The 18,557-nt window shown below is 47.7% G+C and overlaps 1 protein-coding gene across 2 annotated transcripts; it reads right to left on the bottom strand.

Moving 5' to 3' along the window:
- Positions 1–191: 191 nt before the first annotated feature.
- Positions 192–13,081, bottom strand: DPF2 (double PHD fingers 2). Of its 2 annotated transcripts, XM_040256254.1 has the most exons (12): positions 12,911–13,019; positions 8,424–8,584; positions 7,932–8,039; positions 7,444–7,607; positions 6,536–6,628; positions 6,295–6,373; positions 5,744–5,785; positions 4,591–4,728; positions 4,338–4,466; positions 4,086–4,198; positions 3,510–3,591; positions 192–1,497 (listed from the first exon to the last, which is right to left on the bottom strand). In XM_040256254.1, exons 1-12 carry the CDS (start codon positions 12,940–12,942, stop codon positions 1,421–1,423), a joined length of 1,218 nt encoding a protein of 405 aa, XP_040112188.1. In that variant the 5' UTR covers positions 12,943–13,019; the 3' UTR covers positions 192–1,420. The 2 variants fall into 2 exon arrangements, with proteins under 2 accessions (XP_040112188.1, XP_040112189.1); XM_040256255.1 differs by lacking the exon at positions 5,744–5,785 and having other exon boundaries at positions 12,911–13,081.
- Positions 13,082–18,557: the final 5,476 nt, after the last annotated feature.

Below are 18,557 nucleotides of genomic sequence, written 5' to 3'. Positions count from 1 at the left end.
ATTGTCATAACTTAATTTACATAAAAGATTAAAACAAAGTATCCAATTTTGTATCAACTTAATCTACTAAGGTTAAGCAAAAATTTTAAGTTGGGTGAAAAGCTATGCTTCAAAACATTTAAAAACCACTTTTGGATAAAGTGGCCTTAAACAGGAAAGGAGATCTGGAGATAAAAGAATCCAGCAGAAGGCTCTGTGTAAAAATGTTTATTTGTACTAATGCTTAGAATATAGGAACTAAGGAAAGAAAGAAAAAAAAGACACCTCAACTCCAAAGTGACAGTGAATTAGGGCCTGCCCACAGCCAAGGGGAAGGACATTCCAGGCTGTCCTGGGATGAACAGTCCCCCCTATTACTTACAGTGTCACCAGGCAGAAAATTAAAGAATCAGGGTGCGAAGACCTTACCAGCTGCTAACAAGTGTGCGAGGGAAGAAAGAGATGTCTAGGTGGCTTCCCCACGACCCAGGAGCCAGGATACACAGAGCAGGCGGCAGAGGCTCCCAATTCAGTTAAGGACAGGAGCTGAATGCCCAGGTCCAGGAAGAACAAAAACGGGATTTCGGAGGTAGGCTTTTTCATAGAGTTAAAAAACAGGCACATTATCCAATATCTCCCAGTGGCCCCCAAGCTTCTGGCCTGGCCCCGTGATGCTTCCCCTCTCCCCACAAAACCAAAGGGAATAAGGAGGGTGGCGGGGCAGAAGACAGAAAATAACAAGGGCGGGGAATGCTCCAGTCACCGGAGACCAGGGCCTGTGAGAATGAGACAGGCAAGCACAAGGAACCATCAGGGTGAGGCTGCTACTGCCCCTGGGGTAAGGTGGTGGGACCGGGGTAGAGCCAGGAGCAGGACCAAGAGCATCCTGGCTCAGGTAAAGGATCCTGGGCTGCAGGAACAGAGGGCCGCAGTAAACCACTCTAGGGGAAGGAAGCGGTGAGGCTAAGCAGCATGAGGGCATGGGCAGCTGCTTGCCAGCTTGCTCAGTTCTCACTCCCAACTGCTCTGGCATATGCCCCAGTCTGACTCACCTTCACAGGAAGGGAAAACCCTGGGACCAGAGTGGAGGCTGAGCTGAGAGAAGTGAGCTGCTCTCCCACTCTTTCCTGGAGGACACTGCTTGAACCCTGTGATCACCAGGGCCCACGGCAGACAGAGTCAACGCTCTTCAGGGAGAGCAGGGAGAAGCTGGGCCCACAGCTATGCCCTGGGGCAGCGTGCTGCTCCGTTCTCCCCGAGCGCCTGGGGCCAGAGGTGGTCAGAGCTGCCACCTCAGCTTGCTGCTGCCAAAGGGAGGTTGGCATGACCACCCTGCGATTCTCTGGACTTGAGAAAAAGGAGGGGAAGGGAAAGTGGGTATGAAAAACAGAGAGGAGGAGAGAAACAGCCCTAGATGTATGAGGGGTCGGGGGTGGCCACATCAAGAGGAGTTCTGATTCTGGTAGATGGAAGCTTTTTCCTTCAACAGGTCCAGACACAAGTGGCAGCTCCAACTTCCTGCAGAGAAGCATGGAGGGTTAGGAGTGCTCCACACCATCCTCCCCTGCTGTCCTGTGACCTCCACCCCGCACTCCAGTGGCAGACCTGGCTACAGGCAGGACTGGAGATGTGCTGCAGCAGCAAAGTTTCAGTTATCTTGAGCAGGGACAAGCTCTAGGAAAAATAATTCTCAATGGAGATGAAATAATCACCTGGAGGCCCATTTTAGAATACAGATTCCCAGGCCCTCTGGGCCCTATAATTATAATCACTAAAGAGGACCTGGGGAGACAGAGAACTTTTTTTAAAGCAACCAAGCTTTAAACTTTGGATTACAGAAGAGCCAGACTTTTGTTCTCATGACCCCAAAGGCTAGAATAAAGATCATGAATAGAGGATCTAGAGAAACCAATACTGATTCCACAGAAGACAGTTTTCTGCAAAGCGCACAGACAGAAAAGAAGGGCTCGCCACCATCACCAGGTGTCTGAGAAGAGGCTGAGGACCCAGTGAGAGGAAAAGGGGGCCAGCTATGATGATGCAACTTATTGTGACCCAAGTCTGGTTTCGTTAGGGGAAAAAAAAAAAAAAACACAGGAAATAATATTCCTTATAAGCAAAATAACTGGTTTATTTTGCTCATTTGTTAATACTTGCTACAGCTAAATTCTTCTATGCCTTTTTTTTTGAGAAACAAAATTAGCCCTTAATGCCTTAAAACTATAAACATCGTACATATGTGTATTTCAACATCATTCTGAGGAAAGAATCCATAGCTTTTAACAGCTCTTCAGAGGTGACTCTCAAAAAGCTAAGGTCCTTTCTGACCCAAAGGTCAATATATAGCAGTTGATAAATTTTTTCCGTAAACTGCCGGAAAGTGTTAACTACTTTAGGCTTTGTGAGCCACACAGTTTCAGTCATTTTTTAAAAAAATTCTGTTTAAAAATGTAAAAATAATTTTTAGCTTGTGAGTTATATATGCCTGGTTCAGCCTTGCTTGGCCTGGGGTCATGGTGTAGAACTCCTGGCCTAGAGGCTAGACCACCTGATGGTTCTGGCGGGTACTCCCCAGCTGCCTGCAACCCTACCACCACGGTGTCTGACAGCACTTCCACAGGAACGCCTTTCTATAGTTCATGCAGAATTGTGCCTGTGAATTGGTATTTTATGGTTAAAAAATAATAAAACACAAAACAAGCTACTTCTCCCTAAATGTGGCCTGACAGATAAAACAAATAAATGTGGTGTGACAGATGAAAGATCGAGGGAGTGCTTCCCTGCAGCTGCTAAAGGACCCTCAGACTTTGTTAGTGGCATCCTCTTCTAGGGGGAGACAGCAGTCTGACCTACACTGCAAGTCAGCTCACATCAGGCAGTGAGCTACTTCCTCTCGCCTATAATGCTGGCCCACATCCTCTGCCACACTAACAGCTCCTGGGCTTCATGTACTCCTGAGTAAGCTTCTGAATTTCTATAAAGGAGGGACTTCAGCACAGAAATCTGGTAAGAGGACTTGCAGAGAGGTAGCCACTTTTTGGTATCCCCAGTGGTTTCATCAAAGACCTTCCATAAGTTTGAAGCATCTTACTAAGCACTGTTGGAGGGCCAGAGCAAACTGTTCAGGTCCCAGGTTCAGCTCCCTCTCCCAGTTGGTGGAAATGAACACTCAAATCTGTCAAGCATGGAGTGGTGAAACCAAAGTCCCTCACTGGACAAACTATGACTGAGTTTTGTAGGCTGGTTGAAGGATAACAGATCTCTCCTTCTGGTAATCATTTTCTGCTCAGCATTTGTTTTCTTTCAGGCTGTCTGTTTTCTGTGGCTGTGCATGTTATCTGGTGATAATGTACAAACGCTAAACCCTAGAAGTTGCAATGCTAGTAAAGCACTCTGAACTGAGTGAAGGCTAAGAGCCTACTCCCTAACCTCGAAGACTGTATCACTGATACAGGAATACACTCACTGTATAAGTGATTTTCAAGTCACTAATAAATACTTGTTCTGAGTAAGAGTACAGGGAAACCTACCTTCAGGAGGCTCAGACATGGACGGGGTTAGACAATACATGTGGTAGCCACGATCGCAGTCATCACAGAAGAGCAGCTGGTCCTAGAGGAGGTGAGATGGAAGAGGAAGGGGGAGGTGAACGACTCCCCTTGGCTGGGCCGCTGGGAATGGGTTAGGAGGGCTCTTCCAAGAGGGGCAGGGGCAGATGGCACAAACAGATGTGGGACCCTCTGGCCAGAAAACCACTGCTGTCCCTCTCCATCCAGAAAGTCACTGTCATCCCACTGGGACCCCAATGGCCTCAGAAAAGACCTCTCTATCTAAATCAGTTATTCACTTACTCTAACAGTTAACCACGCTACTGCATGGAACAGTCTCTGCAGGGAACAGTATGAAGATGCCACTCATTTCTTTGCTAACTGTTTGCTCACACAAGCATGTGAAGCCCATGAAAGTAGGGACGTTGTTTAGTGTCTTAGTGCCTAAAACAGGGTCTGACACAAAGCAGATACTCAGTGAACACCTGCCAAACAAATCACAGTGCCTGCTGGTGGGGAGGACAGGGAAGCCGAGCGGGAGTGGGCTGGGGCACGCACGTCGTTCTCGGAGGTGCCGCAGATGTTGCAGCACTTGCACTCGATGCACTGCCAGCGGTAGGTCTTCACTGCCGCCATCATCACGGGGGTGAACTGGAGGCAGGACGGGTGCCCTGTGAGGAGAGCGGGCGGGTCAGGGAGCTGAGGACTGTGGAGCAGCGAGGGGGCCCGGCGATGGCAGCCACCGGGATGCTGGTGAGCCACGGGCCCTCCGGGTCTGGGTGCCGCCAGGGGCTGCACTGGCTCAGATACCTGAGCGGCCACAGTCAGAACAGGACACCAGCTCCTCAGGCTGTCCTGTCTTCTTGTTGATCTTGGAGTCCCCCAGGCAGAAGTCGCAGTAGTTGTTGGGCAGGGCCAATCCATCAGGACCCTTCTTGGCTATAACAAGAAAGGGAAGAACTCAGATGATACCCATGCGGGCCTCCGGGTCTCCTGACATCCCCGCAAGGGTTTTTCACAGCCAGGCCGACTCCTGCTGGCCTCGCCCCTGACACCAGCTTACATTTCTGCTCCTCGGACCTCTGGGAAACTGGGGTGGGTGGCTGTGAGTCTTCCTTGTCCTCGCCCTCCTCCTCAGCCAAGTGGGAGTGGGCATAGTGGTAACTCAAGCCTGGTCGGTTCTTGTAACGTTTTCCACAAACTGAGTGGGGAGAAGATTGCAGAGAAAGGTGTTAGGATCTCAGGGTACCTCATCCCTGCCCCTCTAAGCTGTGGGCTCCACCAGAGGCAGAGGTAACCGCCCCCATCAGCTCTGCTCAGGGACAGACCTTTACGGAGAGCTGCCTCCCCATGGCCAGAACAGCAGGCCCTGGGGTCTCAAGCTCCCACAGCTCCTCCACTTACTAAAGCCCAGAGCACGGCCACCTCTGCTCCTCCACTCAAGCTGTCTGGGAGACTGAGCCGTTGCCTTCTGCCTGCCTTGGGAATAGTCTGGGGAGCTCCAGGTCAGGAAGGAAAGGGACCTTCCATAGTATTGCAATAATTCTGCAATAACGGCAGGCAGGAGGAAAGCTAAGACTCCAAACGTTTTCATCCTCTCAGTAAATGTAGGCTCACGCTACTCCCTACATACAGCACAGCCCACCTCTGCCCAAATAAAGAAGGAAGCGTGGATCTCTTGGGAAAAATCTATCAACTGAGTCTGCTGGGGTAGCTGTCCCCCAGAGAAACTCAAAAGACATGCGCACAGCAGTGCTCTGTCCAACCAACAACCCCTCAACCACCAAGGAAAGCAGATCCCCACGAGGCACCCTGTACCTTTGAGCAGTGATACCAAGAAGAATAGGGGGTGGCGGGAAAGGAATGGGGAAGGGATGGAAAGGGTGGCGGGATGGTGGGGAACGTCAGCTGACCACCACGTCTTGTTTTGGGGAAGCGGAAGCAGAGGGATCTGGGACAATGGGTCCCTCAGAATGCTTCTAAAGCCACCCCATGCAGTGGGCCCAAGCAGCCCTAGAGCAACGTGGTGGGAGACAAGCAGGGAGAGGCAGCTTCTAGGACTGTGAGGAGTGGACTGCAACAGAAGGGCCAGAGCTCCTCTCTCCATGCCATTCCAGGGACCTTAACACTAGCATCACAGATGAGAAAGGCAGGAACAAAGGGAGAAGGGAAAGAGGGATAGGAAAACCAAAAGTCTGAGAAGTTGAGAGAGCTACCTCTCTGGGGCGCTTTCGAGGTATGCTTTTGTTTGAAACTATCTGAAAGACAGAAAGAAAAGTCATGAGAAGAGGGCCTTGGTACACTTTAGACAGGTACAGCAGCAGCAGGAAAGCAGAGCAAACGAGAGAGAAACCCCAGCGGCGACGGTGCTCCCAGGGTGGAGGAACAGAAGTGGGGCGAGTCAGAGAAAAGGGGAAGAGGGAACAGACATTGGAAAAGTCAGCGTTGGACTCCTGGGGCCTGACTTGACTGGGGCCAGCAGGCCCAGATGTCATCTACTGAGAGGCCAACTTTGCCTGCTGTGTGTCCCTCATGGGCACCCCCACCCCAGAGGACAGCATAAATCTCCCCCAGAGCATGCAAGGCTCACCCATCGTGCAGCAGAGGCTGGGGCCTCTCAGGGATCTCAGAGGGAACCAGTCAGCAGGCAGGACAAGAGTCCAAGCTTGTGTTACCACTTTGAGCAAGAATACAACCTTCCCTCCTCTCATATCCCGAGGAGCTGGGTCGAAGGCAAGGACTACCCACCCACTCATGAGGCACTCACTGTCACAGGCATAGGGTTTGTCCCGATCCTCCAGGATGGAAGCATCCAGCTTCTTACGGGCACTGCCCACACCTTTACTCTGCAAAGAAGAGCAAAAAGATGCCCTTACTAAGGTGTCTAGGCCTGCAGAGTTATTCTCCTGGTAGTGGCTGCTAATCTCATTCAGGAAGGATGATGGCAACAACAAGCAGTAAGACAGTGGGACTCTATAGGCTCCCCAATCCCCTGGGCTGCCCCTCACCTTGGACTTCCCCTTGCCCCGACGCTTGGGAGTGTCTTCTTCATAGTCCTCATCATCAAGGTCATCCAGGAAGTCATCTGGTTCTAGGATCCGCTGAGTAGACAGGAGGATTAGGATGGGCAGAAATGAGAACATCCAACAGCTCCCCCACGTTGGGACTGGCCAAGGCTGCCAGAACCGCCTCCGTGACCCAGCGGCTTCACTCCAGCCTCACTCCTCACTGCTGTTCTTTCAAGGCTTTGGGCTCTCCTTCCTCTGGGCCTTTCTTCATGTTGTTCCCCTAGCCTGGAATGCCTTTTCCACCATCTCCAAGTAGCTAAATCAAACGCCACGTTTTCATAAAACTTTCCCTGATACCCCAAGTAGCATGCCCTCTCCTGCCTCTGATCTGCCACCTGGGAGCATGTCAGCAGCGGTTCCCTTCCAACACCTAATGTCCTAGAGTTAAACCGGAGCTATGCTGCTTACTTGAGGCAGGTTTTTCTTTTTCCTAATGTGCTGTAGCGCGCCACCCCTCCTTGTGAAATGGGCAATGGTACCTATTTCCTAAAATTGTACAGACTGCAGAAAATGATGGAAAAGCACTTAGCACAGTGCCTGACATATTTTTATGTATAGTTTTCGCTTCCTTGTTGGCAGAGACATCACCTAGGTAACCCCAGGCACTAAAAAAACTTGGGTGGCAACAGAAGATGAGAGCCTATAGTTACTAGAAAAGGAGCAGGCAAGACGGGATGGTGACAGTGCAGCCTGTCAGTACGCAGTGCTCATTAAGGAATGGAGCAGGCAGAACAGCAGGGGCCCCTCCTGGCCCATAGCTCTTGCTTCTATCCTGATTACTGGATGGCTTCGGATGAAAAGGAGACTGGTTTCCACCAGTTTCCTTAACCACAGTGTTAATCGTGTACCTTCCGTGCTCGACTGTTCGTCACAGGAAACTCGCCCAGGCTGTCATCATCAACTCGGGGATCGGGGGCACCTCGCTTCTCCAGGGGGTCGGTGCGTAACAGAGCCTCTAAACTACTGCCGTCCTGAGAGATCAGCCCCTCCTTCTTCAGGGTCTGGTCTGTGTCTGCGGGCAAGGTCAGGAGGAGGTGAGGCTCAGAAGGGCTGAACGCAGATCTGCCTGACCTACAGTGTCAGACCAATCACAAGCCAGTCACTGTCTTCTGGTCTCTGGCTGCCCAGGAACCAAGATGCTTTCATTTACTTGGCACCATAACTTATCTGTTTACTTGTCTCTTAACTATTAGACTGAATTCTTTACAGAAAGACTCACATGTCATTCATTTTAGTATCTTCAGAATCTAGCACTGGGCCTGGTATATAACAAGTAATTAGCAGGCCTCTGACTCTGCAGCAGGGTATATCCCGCTCAGGGAGGACTGTGCTTCACCTGGTTTAATAGATGGGAAAGAAAGCCTTGGATCCTCAGGAGGGTGGGCTCGCCGCTTTTTCCGCCAGCGCCGGGCAGGGTAAGAGTACAGCTGCCCAGAGGCCAATCCTAAGGAAGGAAGGAAAAGAGAGAAATCAAACCCTAACCCAGCTCTAGAAAATAGTATCAAACACTTTCTACATGAGTAGCGTTCTAGAGCAAGGGAGGAATATGGATGGTGAGCACCTGGGGCGGGAGGAGGCATGGCTTATGGACAAGAAAACAGATTAAGCTCAGGAGCCTTGGCTAATACATAGCTCTCCAGAGCCCAGCAAGACCCTGAGCAGTGTAGCCCTGTGGACAACAAAAGGTGTTTCAACCTCTTCAGGCTTCTAATCACGGGAAGACCGTATGCATCCCTGGGTGGAAAGCAACAGGGAAAACCTATTCAGCTGGCTCATCACCTAAGATGAGGAAGCTGGTTCCTCCTTGGGCTCCTGACTGGATTCTCACCTGGACCCCGATGTCGCTTTTCCATCCAGATATAACAGTTGCTCTGGGCTACTCCCGTCTGTGAGTCCAAGAAAGGCAGGCGTACGCTGCGCTCAGCACAGAGGCGGGCGTTGTAATTGTGGCACTGCTCCATGGCATCTTTGTAATACTGCTCCCCAAGGCTTCAGGAAAGACAAAACTCAGGTGTGACTGCGCACGTGTGTGTTTATGTGCTGGGCTATCCCTTTCCCTTGCCATCTGCTTCTCTAGAAGGCTCAAGGGACTGGGGGAATGTCACTCTGCTTTTATTTGCTTCCATTTCTGCCTCATGGGACACCAAACCCCTTCACTAGGCCATTATGAGGAAAAGTACCTTACAAATAAATTACCGTCAGAGCGCATAATTGCACCCTGTGTCTAATCAGTCCTTAGTCTAACCCACAAAGAGGGCAAGAAAATAATGTTTGTTCTGTGCCTCTCATGAATCCAACCCTTTGGTAACCAAAGTGCTACTTATCTTAACCCTCAGGATTCTGAGAAGCTGAAGTTACTCCTGTTTACAAATGAGAAGAGTTCAAAAGATCTGGGGGGACTTACTAAAGTTTATCAAACTCCATCTATACAAAGAAATTCAACTCAGCTATAAGAAAAAAAAGAAGCTCTTCATGTACAAATATTAAACAATCTCCAAGATAACTACAGAAAAAAAAAGGGGGGGGGGGCATAGGGCTGAGCAGTGTTATGGGATGTCCCTAAGTGGTGGAAAAGACACTGTAGGAGTCCAAGGAGAAAAACCAGGTGACTAGGGGACTTTCTCCTTTGTGCCATTTTATATCTTTTGAGTTTTAAACTAGGTATTTGCAAAGCAGCTAATTCTATATACTAACTTTACAATCAATATAAAACATTTGGAAATATGTGAACACCCTTGAAGCCTACTTTCTACTGAGTACCACTACACTGATACAGAACCTGTTTGCAGAAAGGCCTATTCTAGACCCTTCTCCATTCTCACACCAACAAATTTTTTAAGAACCTTTTTGAACTCAAAAGACCTCCTCTGAAATTTGAATTTTCTAAGAGCGATTTCACTTTGACTTTTCACTTTCATGCATTGGAGAAGGAAATGGCAACTCACTCCAGTATTCTTGCCTAGAGAATCCCAGGGACGGGGGAGCCCGGTGGGCTGCCCTCTATGGGGTCGAACAGAGTCGGACATGACTGAAGTGACTTAGCAGCAGCAGCAGCAAGAGCTTTAAAAAGCTGCAAAACTGCAGTGCCAGGAGTAATCTGGTTCTAAGAAGCATGTATATAGAACCAACCTTGTTCTCATCCTTCAGGGTTTAACAAGCACAGTAATACTAGAGCTTAAACTAACACAATTCACATTTATATATTCGAGCAAACTTTTTCTTTCTTCGCACTACGTGGCTTGAAGGATCTTAAAGTTTGCCAACCAGGGATTGAACCTATGCCCTTAGCAGTGAAAGCGCCAAGTCCTAACCACTGGACCGCCAGGGAATTCCCCTTGATTGATCTTAAAGTAAACAAACTGAGGGCAGATGATTTCTTTCCCACAATATCCTCAGCACCCATGAAGGTATCTGGAAAATCCTGACTCAGAAGTAAAAAGATCAGGCTTGGCTGCAAGTCACCACATATATGGATCTCAGGTATGCTATTGACTAGGGAGGATGAACTAGATAAGCTCTGACATATTCTACAAGAGGGAGACTCCAAGCATGAGAAGTTGAACACAGTAAATCTCTGTCGCTTATGTTTGTAACTCAAGCTGCAGCAACAAACCCTGCTCTGGAATCGAAGAGAGGCTTTCATGGGGCAGCCACTGAGGCACAGCTTAGAACGTTCCCAGCAACCAACAAAGACATACATTGCACGCAGGCAGTGACACCACAAGATAGTCTGGCTTGATTCAACGTGCTGTAATGACTGTAATTTGAGGTAGGCATGAAGCCTGTGCTGGAAAATAAAGAGAAGGAATAGGCTCATATTTGCTCGCCTTTAGGAGGCAGCCATGTCCTCACTAAACAGAGGAAAATTGGATAAACAAGGCCGAGTGCGGCAGCGCCTTTGTTTCTGCTGATGGAAATTGATACTGACACTGTAAGTCAGATGGAAGGAAGGGCTAGACAGGCTGAGAACTGCAAAGTCAGAGCAAGGAGGCTGGAAACTGTCGGGGGTGGGGTTGAGATATGGATGAGAGATGTTCTATCAAAGCTCCGGTGAGTTAAATGGGGTTTCAGAAGGTGGGGCAAACTGCATTGTGAGTGAGAAAGCTGATAACGAAATACAAGTTGGAGGAAGAGAGGATCTGATGAGGATAGAGCAAAGAAGAATGAGAGAGCTCTCTTAAGAATCTAAGGCTCCTACTACAAGAAATTTTAAGCTAACATTCTCCAGATCTTGTTACCTAACTCAGAGGATTTCAGCAACCACAACTCTTTTATACTATTATTTTGCCCTGTAAGGTCCCTTTAAAGATTGTTTCAATTTTGACACCACATTTGGGAGGGATGGAGAATTTACAAATAGGAAAATTCTTCTCCCAGAACAAGATGCAAGTCAGAAAAGATGAGCTAGTAGTCCTGACCTCAATGTAAAACCTCAGCAGTCAGAAGACTAGGCACACCATGGTCAAGAAAACCGTCTCTTTACAGGATGAGAACGGTACAGGAAAACTAGAAGTCTCTTTTTAAAGAGCAGGTTCTGTAGGAAAATGTATTAACTGTGGTCCACAGCTCTTTACAGCTAGAATTGAGGAGCAGAAAGTTGGTTATTTATTACTGGTACTCAGGAATCAGCAGTTGGTGACCTTCACTATCTCTACAGATCTTTAAAGAGAATTAAGAAGTCAAGCTCTATTTAAACGGGCAACTCCTCACTTCCAATACTGCATGAAAGGGTTGGTGACCTTATTTCTCAGATGAAAGTCTTCCAACATAAACAATCTCACTACATAAAACTCTTAAACCTAGGCAAGTTTTGACATTCCCCCATTACAGTAAGCTTTCCAAGGTAGAAACTTTGATTCTTTTTTTGAGAGGCATGAAACCTGTGTAAAACCTCCCTTTAAAATGGGACAAGGGCAGTCAACAAAGAGAAAGACAGGGAAACAAAGAAAGAACATCTGAGTCAGTATGGATAACATATAAATGGTAGATCAGCAGCGTCATTTCTAAATTGAGGGAAATGTCAGCTTGGAGAGAGTGCTGGGGAAACTGAAGTGGGCAGATCAGAGAGGAAGATAATAGTGCTGGGAGTAGCAGTGGCTGAAACAGGCAGCAGGATGGAGCTGAAAGCATGTTAGAAAAAAAAAAAAAAAAACCCACAAGGAGAAGGCACTTAGCTTAATGGAAGTGGGAAAGCATTCTCAAAGAAAAGGATCCAGGCAGGGGGAGGGAGAGAAGCAACATACCATTAGAAAAAAGGCTCTTGGGAAGAGTGGGGCTCAGCCTACTACAGACAGTTGGGAAGGTATGTGCCCCTTAGAAGAGTTCCCAAACCTTTACCTTCTCACCCAGTCAAAATCCAAAAGCCAAGCTGGACAACTGGTCACCTCATTTTTCCTACCCCTGCACCAAGCCAAATGTGTCCACTAAAGAGCTTGCTGTATTGGCCGACGGGGCTGGGGGTGCAAGAACCTATTGGAAAACTCATTGAGATTCTTCGGGGAGGAGGCTGGATTAAATCAAGTCCCAAAGCATCTTTAACTCACAGCTAACAGGCCATTCTCAGTTTGCCAAACAACCATGAACTTTAACTTTGCTTGAAATCTGCCCAGTCCAAGAGTATTGCAGAGCGAAGACGGTCGACCCAGATGCCCCTCGGGGCGGCCAGGGCGTCCTGGACTGCGTCCGTCCAGTGCCCACTTTCCGATGGCTGGGGCTGGCCGGCGCCAAGCCCCTCTTCCCCGAAGTTCTTTCCCTCTGTATCTTGCTCTTCCACAAATTCTCCCCAGGAATATTTTTGGTCTCGGGTACCTGATTCTCAAGGACCACCCCACCCCCGCCCCCGCCCGCCCAGGAACGTCACGGGGCTGTTCAGAACAAAACAGCCCTGAGCGCTTAACGGCGCCAGGGCTGCCGAGGCTGCTCCTCCGGGGCCCGCTGCGGGCAGCCGACGGGGAGGGGCCGGCGGCCGGGCTTCGCGGGGGTCAGCCCGGCTCTCCCGGACGGAGGCGAAGCCGGGACCGTCTCCCGTACGCAACAAGGGCGCCATACTCTGGAAATCTTCCGCCTGAAGGAGCGCCCAGCCCCACAGGGAGGCTGCCCGTCAGGGGCTCCCGTGTGCCCCCCTCAGGGCCTCCACAAGTTTCTAAAGAAGCGCAGCGTCTTTCCCGAGTCTCCTGTTGCCCTCCCCTCTAGGAGTCGCAACACGGCCTCTCTGGGCACGTCCCTCTCTCCGCCTCGTCCGTTCCCACACCGCCCCCTGCTTCCAGGTCCCTTACAAGACCTCCCAGCCTAAAAGAGAAAGAAACGGCCACTCACAGCTTCACTACATTTTCCACCACGGCCGCCATCTTCCCGGCTCCTCTCCCTCAGGCCGGGAGGCCCGGAGCCCGCAGCGCGCAGGCGCTGGGACCGCAGAGGGAACCAATTTCCTTGTCCTTCTGCGCAGGCGCCACCCGGGCGCGTGCGCCCGAGAGGGAGCGACGGAGAATGAGCTTCTGGCCGGTTCTCCCCGGCCTGGAAATCCGGGGACGAATGCGCAGGCGCAATGGAGGCGGGCGCGCGCCCCGAGGCTTCTGCTCCAGCTTTGCCTCGTCCGTTTAGTGAGAAGGGAAAAGGGAGAGGATCTGACCAGGTCCATAAATGAGAAGGTGAGAGGTTGGTGAGAACTGGCAAGCCCAGAGGTGGTCTAGATGGAGGTCATGCGTCCTGTTACCTCGCTGACCTTTAACCTCGTGGTTAATAACCCTTTGCCCTCACGTACAAACTAAGGGTTGGTGGGTAGCCGAAGGTAAGAGCAGTGCACACTCTTCTTGGGCTGCGCATTTTAGTGAGAGAAATATTAACTCCAAGAACCTGGCAGATCTTTGGTCTGAATATTGGGGTCTGACAAAAGTTCCCCCACCTTCCTGCCACCAACTTAATTGATCCCCACCTCTTCTCCCCTGCTTCCTACCCCTAAGCTCTTTTCCTTCTCTGAAGAGCTTCTCTCCTGCAACTTCCTCTCCTGTACCATTCACTTCTCCTTCACTATTGAATCATGCAAATTCATCTGCAAACATGGCTTAATATCCTCTTTAAAAAATATCAGAGCCCTTCCTTAAGCCCTTTCTGCCTTTATCACTCTTTCAGAGCACGTATTCTTGTTTATACTTACTGTCTCTGTTGATTTATTTCCAAGGGACTCTCTGCCCAGTTTAATGGGGATTTTGTTCTCATCAGTTCATTGAAACATCTAACAAAGACACCACCATCTCCATTTCAACAGATTTAAAGATCCCCCTGTCTTTATCAGCCTATCAGCCCCCATGACAACACTGGCCATTCACTTCTTTTTCAAACTCATCTCTGAGACACACACTCTCCTGGCTGTCTGCCTATCACACTGCCAGCTCCTTCAGCTTCTTTTGCTGGCTCTCTATCCTCACATCTACCTAGCCCCATCAGAGTCCCCAGGGCTTGGTCTTTGATCCTGGTAATAGGCCGTATTTCATCAATTCTAAGATGCACATATTCTCTGCCCTCCCCCCATTTTAGTATTTCAGAATCAGGACACATCTTACCATCATTGTGCCTTAAAATCAGGTTTGGCAGGTGAGAGTTGAGTGGTATTTGTCATTGTTTACCCTGCACCAAATTTGCAGAATAGATGTCAGCAGCTTGGAAGGAAAACCTAGGGACAATACTGTTGCACTCTTGTTCCCCAAATGATTGTGGGAATCAAAGGTGATGCCAAAAGAACTCAAAAGTATGTGTTTCAGCATGAATGTGAAAAGTAGAAGTGTTAGTTGGTCAGTTGTGTTCGACTCTGTGACCCCATGGACTGTAGCCCATCTGGCTCCTCTGCCCATGGAATTCTCCAGACAAGGACACTGGAGTGGGTAGCCATTCCCTCCTAAAGGGATCTTCCCAACTCAGGGATCAAACCCCAGTCTCGTGCATTGCAGGCAGATTCTTTACTGTCTGAACCACCAGGGAAGCTCCCACCCCCAAATTCATAGGTTTAAGTCCTACCCACCAAGTCTGATAATATTTGGAGGTGGGATCTTTCAGAGGTAATTAAGTTTACATGCAGTCTGAGGGTGGAGTTCTCATGGTGGGATTAGTGCCCTGGTTAGAAGAAGAAGCTGGAGATCTCTCCGTGAGGAAAGGCCATGTGAGGACCCAGCAAGAAAGCAGATATCCACAAGCCAGGAAGTGGACTTCCACCGGGAACCAAATTTGCTGGCACCTTGATCTTGGATTTCCCAGCCTCCAGAATTGTGAGAAATGAATATCTGTTGTCTATGGTACTTTGTTACAACATCCTGAGCTAAGACAGTGTGTGAGCACTGAAGCTGAACACACACATACCCTCTGACCCAGCAATTCTGTTTGTGCATGCATATATGGAAAACCATGTGTAAGAATGCTCACAATAGCATTAATTGTATTAGCCCCAAACTAGAACATTCCAAATGCCCATAGCGCTAGAGTGGATTAAGCAACATGGAAAAGAACAAACTATTGCTACACAACAACATGAGTGAATCTCAAAAACTTAATATTTGAAAAAAAAAGAAGCCTCCAAAGAGGACATATTGTGTGATTCCATTTACATCAAATTAAATAATCACACATGCTAAACTATGGGGGCAGAAGTCAGGAAAGTGGTTCACTTTGGAAGATAATAATGAGGGGGCATAAGGTGGCTACAAAGGTGCTGGTAATATTCCTTGTCTGGGCTACACAAGTTTGTTCACTTTGTAAAAATTCATTGACCCACCCAAGATTTGTCCACTTCTCTGTAGCTGTCTCATTAAAGTTTTTAAATAAAAGCTATTGATAAGGTAATGATAAGTAGCCTAGTTCTCTGTTATTGGAAAGGCAGTTTATGAGCCCAGTACCAATGGCTTTTGATTCTTTCAGGATTTTTTCTTTCTTTTATTAATTTATTTGGTTGTGCTAGGTCTTAGTTGCCACATGTAGGATCTCCGGTCTGTGTTGCAGCATGTGGGATCTTTAGTTGTGACATGTGAACACTTTGTTGGGGCATCTGGGGTGTAGTTCCTTGAGCAGGGGTTAAACCTGGGCCCCTCTGCATTGGGAGTGTAGTCTTAGCCACTGGACTGCCAGGGAAGTCTTTCTGTTAGGATTCTTTTAAGAAATACTCCATCATTGAACAGTAGGTCCTCTATATCCTCTGAACCAGTGACTGATACATATAGTGTTTTTCTTACAGACAGGAACCAAGAAGTGGAAGTGGGGGTGCAGCCTCCTGCAATCTCAGCTGATGGTTATTTCGCAAAATGTTTGTTTTCTGTTCTCGCCACTCTGGGCTCTGGCTGATCCAGAGTCTTTAGGACACAAGGGAGGAAGGCTTCCACCAGGGGGCACAGTAATGATTTCTCTGAATTATTAATAGGATCTGAGATTGCCAACGGGCTGTTTTGAGTTCTGCCTGTCACTGGGCAAGAAAGTAAAAAGGAAGTGTCATTGATGGCTGGGGTGATTGATTCTAATGGTTTAGGGTAAGCAGGATTGCTGTTACCCGTTGAGGACAAAGAGAAATGTAAACAAAACCCAGGAGATCTTTCTAATATTGCATTCACGTAGTTAATGGGAGACAGGCCTCCTGGTTGGGTATTTAATTCCAACCTTTCTACTGAATAGAAAATAAAAAAGGGAGAAATAGAAAATAAAAAAGATTTTTCCTCTTTTTAAGAGGAAAAAAATCTTAAAAGCATTGACAAGCTAATAATATAGTGAAGAATTACTGATCCAACATTTAGAAAGTTGAAACCCAGAGTAAGCCCAGAATTAAGACAGTTTTTGTCTTGGGGACATTTACTGATCTTGAAGATATAACTGAAACTGAGCTCTTAGTTGGTGATCTTTGGTGGGAAGGGTCAAAATCAAAACTCAGAGCCTGCACAAGGTCAGATACCCCAAGTCAGATACCCCACTACTAATATATATATACTTTAAGATGTGCTCCCAACATCAATGGACTAGTGGTCCCGGGAACTCAAGCCTTGAATTTGGATTAAAGTGGACCCATCCTTATAAAGCTCAACATTCAGAAAACGAAGATCATGGCATCTGGTCCCATCACTTCATGGGAAATAGATGGGGAAACAGTGGAAACAGTATCAGACTTTATTTTTGGGGGGCTCCAAAATCACTGTAGATGGTGATTGCAGCCATGAAATTAAAAGACGCTTACTCCTTGGAAGGAAACTTATGACCAACCTAGATAGCATATTGAAAAGCAGAGACATTACTTTGCCAACAAAGGTCCGTCTAGTCAAGGCTATGGTTTTTCCTGTGGTCATGTATGGATGTGAGAGTTGGACTGTGAAGAAAGCTGAGCGCCGAAGAACTGATGTTTTTGAACTGTGGTGTTGGAGAAGACTCTTGAGAGTCCCTTGGACTGCAAGGAGATCCAACCAGTCCATTCTAAAGGAGATCAGCCCTGGGTGTTCTTTGGAAGGACTGATGCTAAAGCTGAAAACTCCAATATTTTGGCCACCTCATGCGAAGAGTTGACCCATTGGAAAAGACTCTGATGCTAGGAGGGATTGAGGGCAGGAGGAGAAGGGGACGACAGAGGGTGAGATGGCTGGATGGCATCACCAACTCGATGGACATGAGTTTGAGTGAACTCCGGGAGTTGGTGATGGACAGGGAGGCCTGGTGTGCTGCAGTTCACGGGATCACAAGGAGTTGGACACGACTGAGCAACTGATCCTTATAATGTCTCTGTTCACCTAGTAGAGTGAGCATGTTTGGGATGAAGCAATATCCTTTTTGAAAGAACATACTGTCATCCAAGGCCTTAAATTATGTCTTAAAAGTACTTTTTCATATACAATATCCAGCACTTAGTCAAAGACAACCAGGCACAGAAAAAAACGAGAAACCTTGCATAAGAACTGACTGCACCCAATAGAAAGCGCAAATTGACCTAGAGATTACAGATGCTGGAATTATCTGATACCAAACATAAAAGAACACTGCTTACTGAGTTTAAAGAAGATAAAGACAAGCATAAAAATATCTGCAGGTAACAAGTTTCTGTCAAGTGTCGCAACAGAATTTTTAAAGAATCACATTGAACTCCTCCAACTGAAAAATACAATAACCGAAATTAAGAACAGGATAGATTGGTTAAAAAGAAAATTAGACACAGCTGAAGACAGAACGAGTGTGCTACCAGAGTGGTCCCCAACCATTTTGTTACTAGGGACCCACTTCGTGGAAGACAAGTTTTCCATGGACTGGAGGAGGGTGGGATGGTTTCAGGATGATTCAAGGGCATTACATTTATTGTGCACTTCATTATTCTTACATCAGCTCCACCTCAGATGATTAGGCATTTGATCCCAGAGGTTGGGGACCACTGAACTGTATGATATGCAGGAAGATATTATCTTGTCCTTAATACAGCATGGAAGACATATTGACAGGAAATACAGAATTAGAGTAGAAACAGAGGATAAGTATAGAGATCTAAGACATATTTAATTGGAGTCCCAGAGGGTGAAGAGAAAGAAAAGGTGTAAAGGCGATATTTAAAGAAAAAATGATCAATAATTTTCCAAAAGTGATGAAACACACCAATTCACACATTGAAGATGCCAAATAAAACCCAAGAAAGCTAAAGAAAGACTTAATAGAAAAGATACTGACAAGTTGTGATGTCTGTAACTTACTTTCAAAAGGTCAGGAAGAAAGTTTTTATATTCAAGAGAGAAAGCAAATTAGGAAAAATGGTAATAATTGGCAGATCTAGATGCAGATATGTGGGTGTACATTCTTACTGTTGTCCAGTGGCTACACCATGTCCAGCTCTTTGCGACCTCATGGACTGCAGCATGCCAGGCTTCCCTGTCCTTTCCTATCTCCCAGAATTTGCTCAAACTCATATCCATTGATTCGGTGATGCCATCCAACCATCTCATCCTCTGTTGCCCCCTTCTACTAG

This window comes from Oryx dammah, unplaced genomic scaffold (assembly GCF_014754425.2).
Source record: "Oryx dammah isolate SB20612 unplaced genomic scaffold, SCBI_Odam_1.1 HiC_scaffold_15, whole genome shotgun sequence".
Lineage (NCBI taxonomy): Eukaryota > Metazoa > Chordata > Mammalia > Artiodactyla > Bovidae > Oryx > Oryx dammah.
The sequence above is the reverse complement of the archived record's forward strand: the minus strand, read 5'-3'. Positions and strand labels throughout refer to the sequence as shown.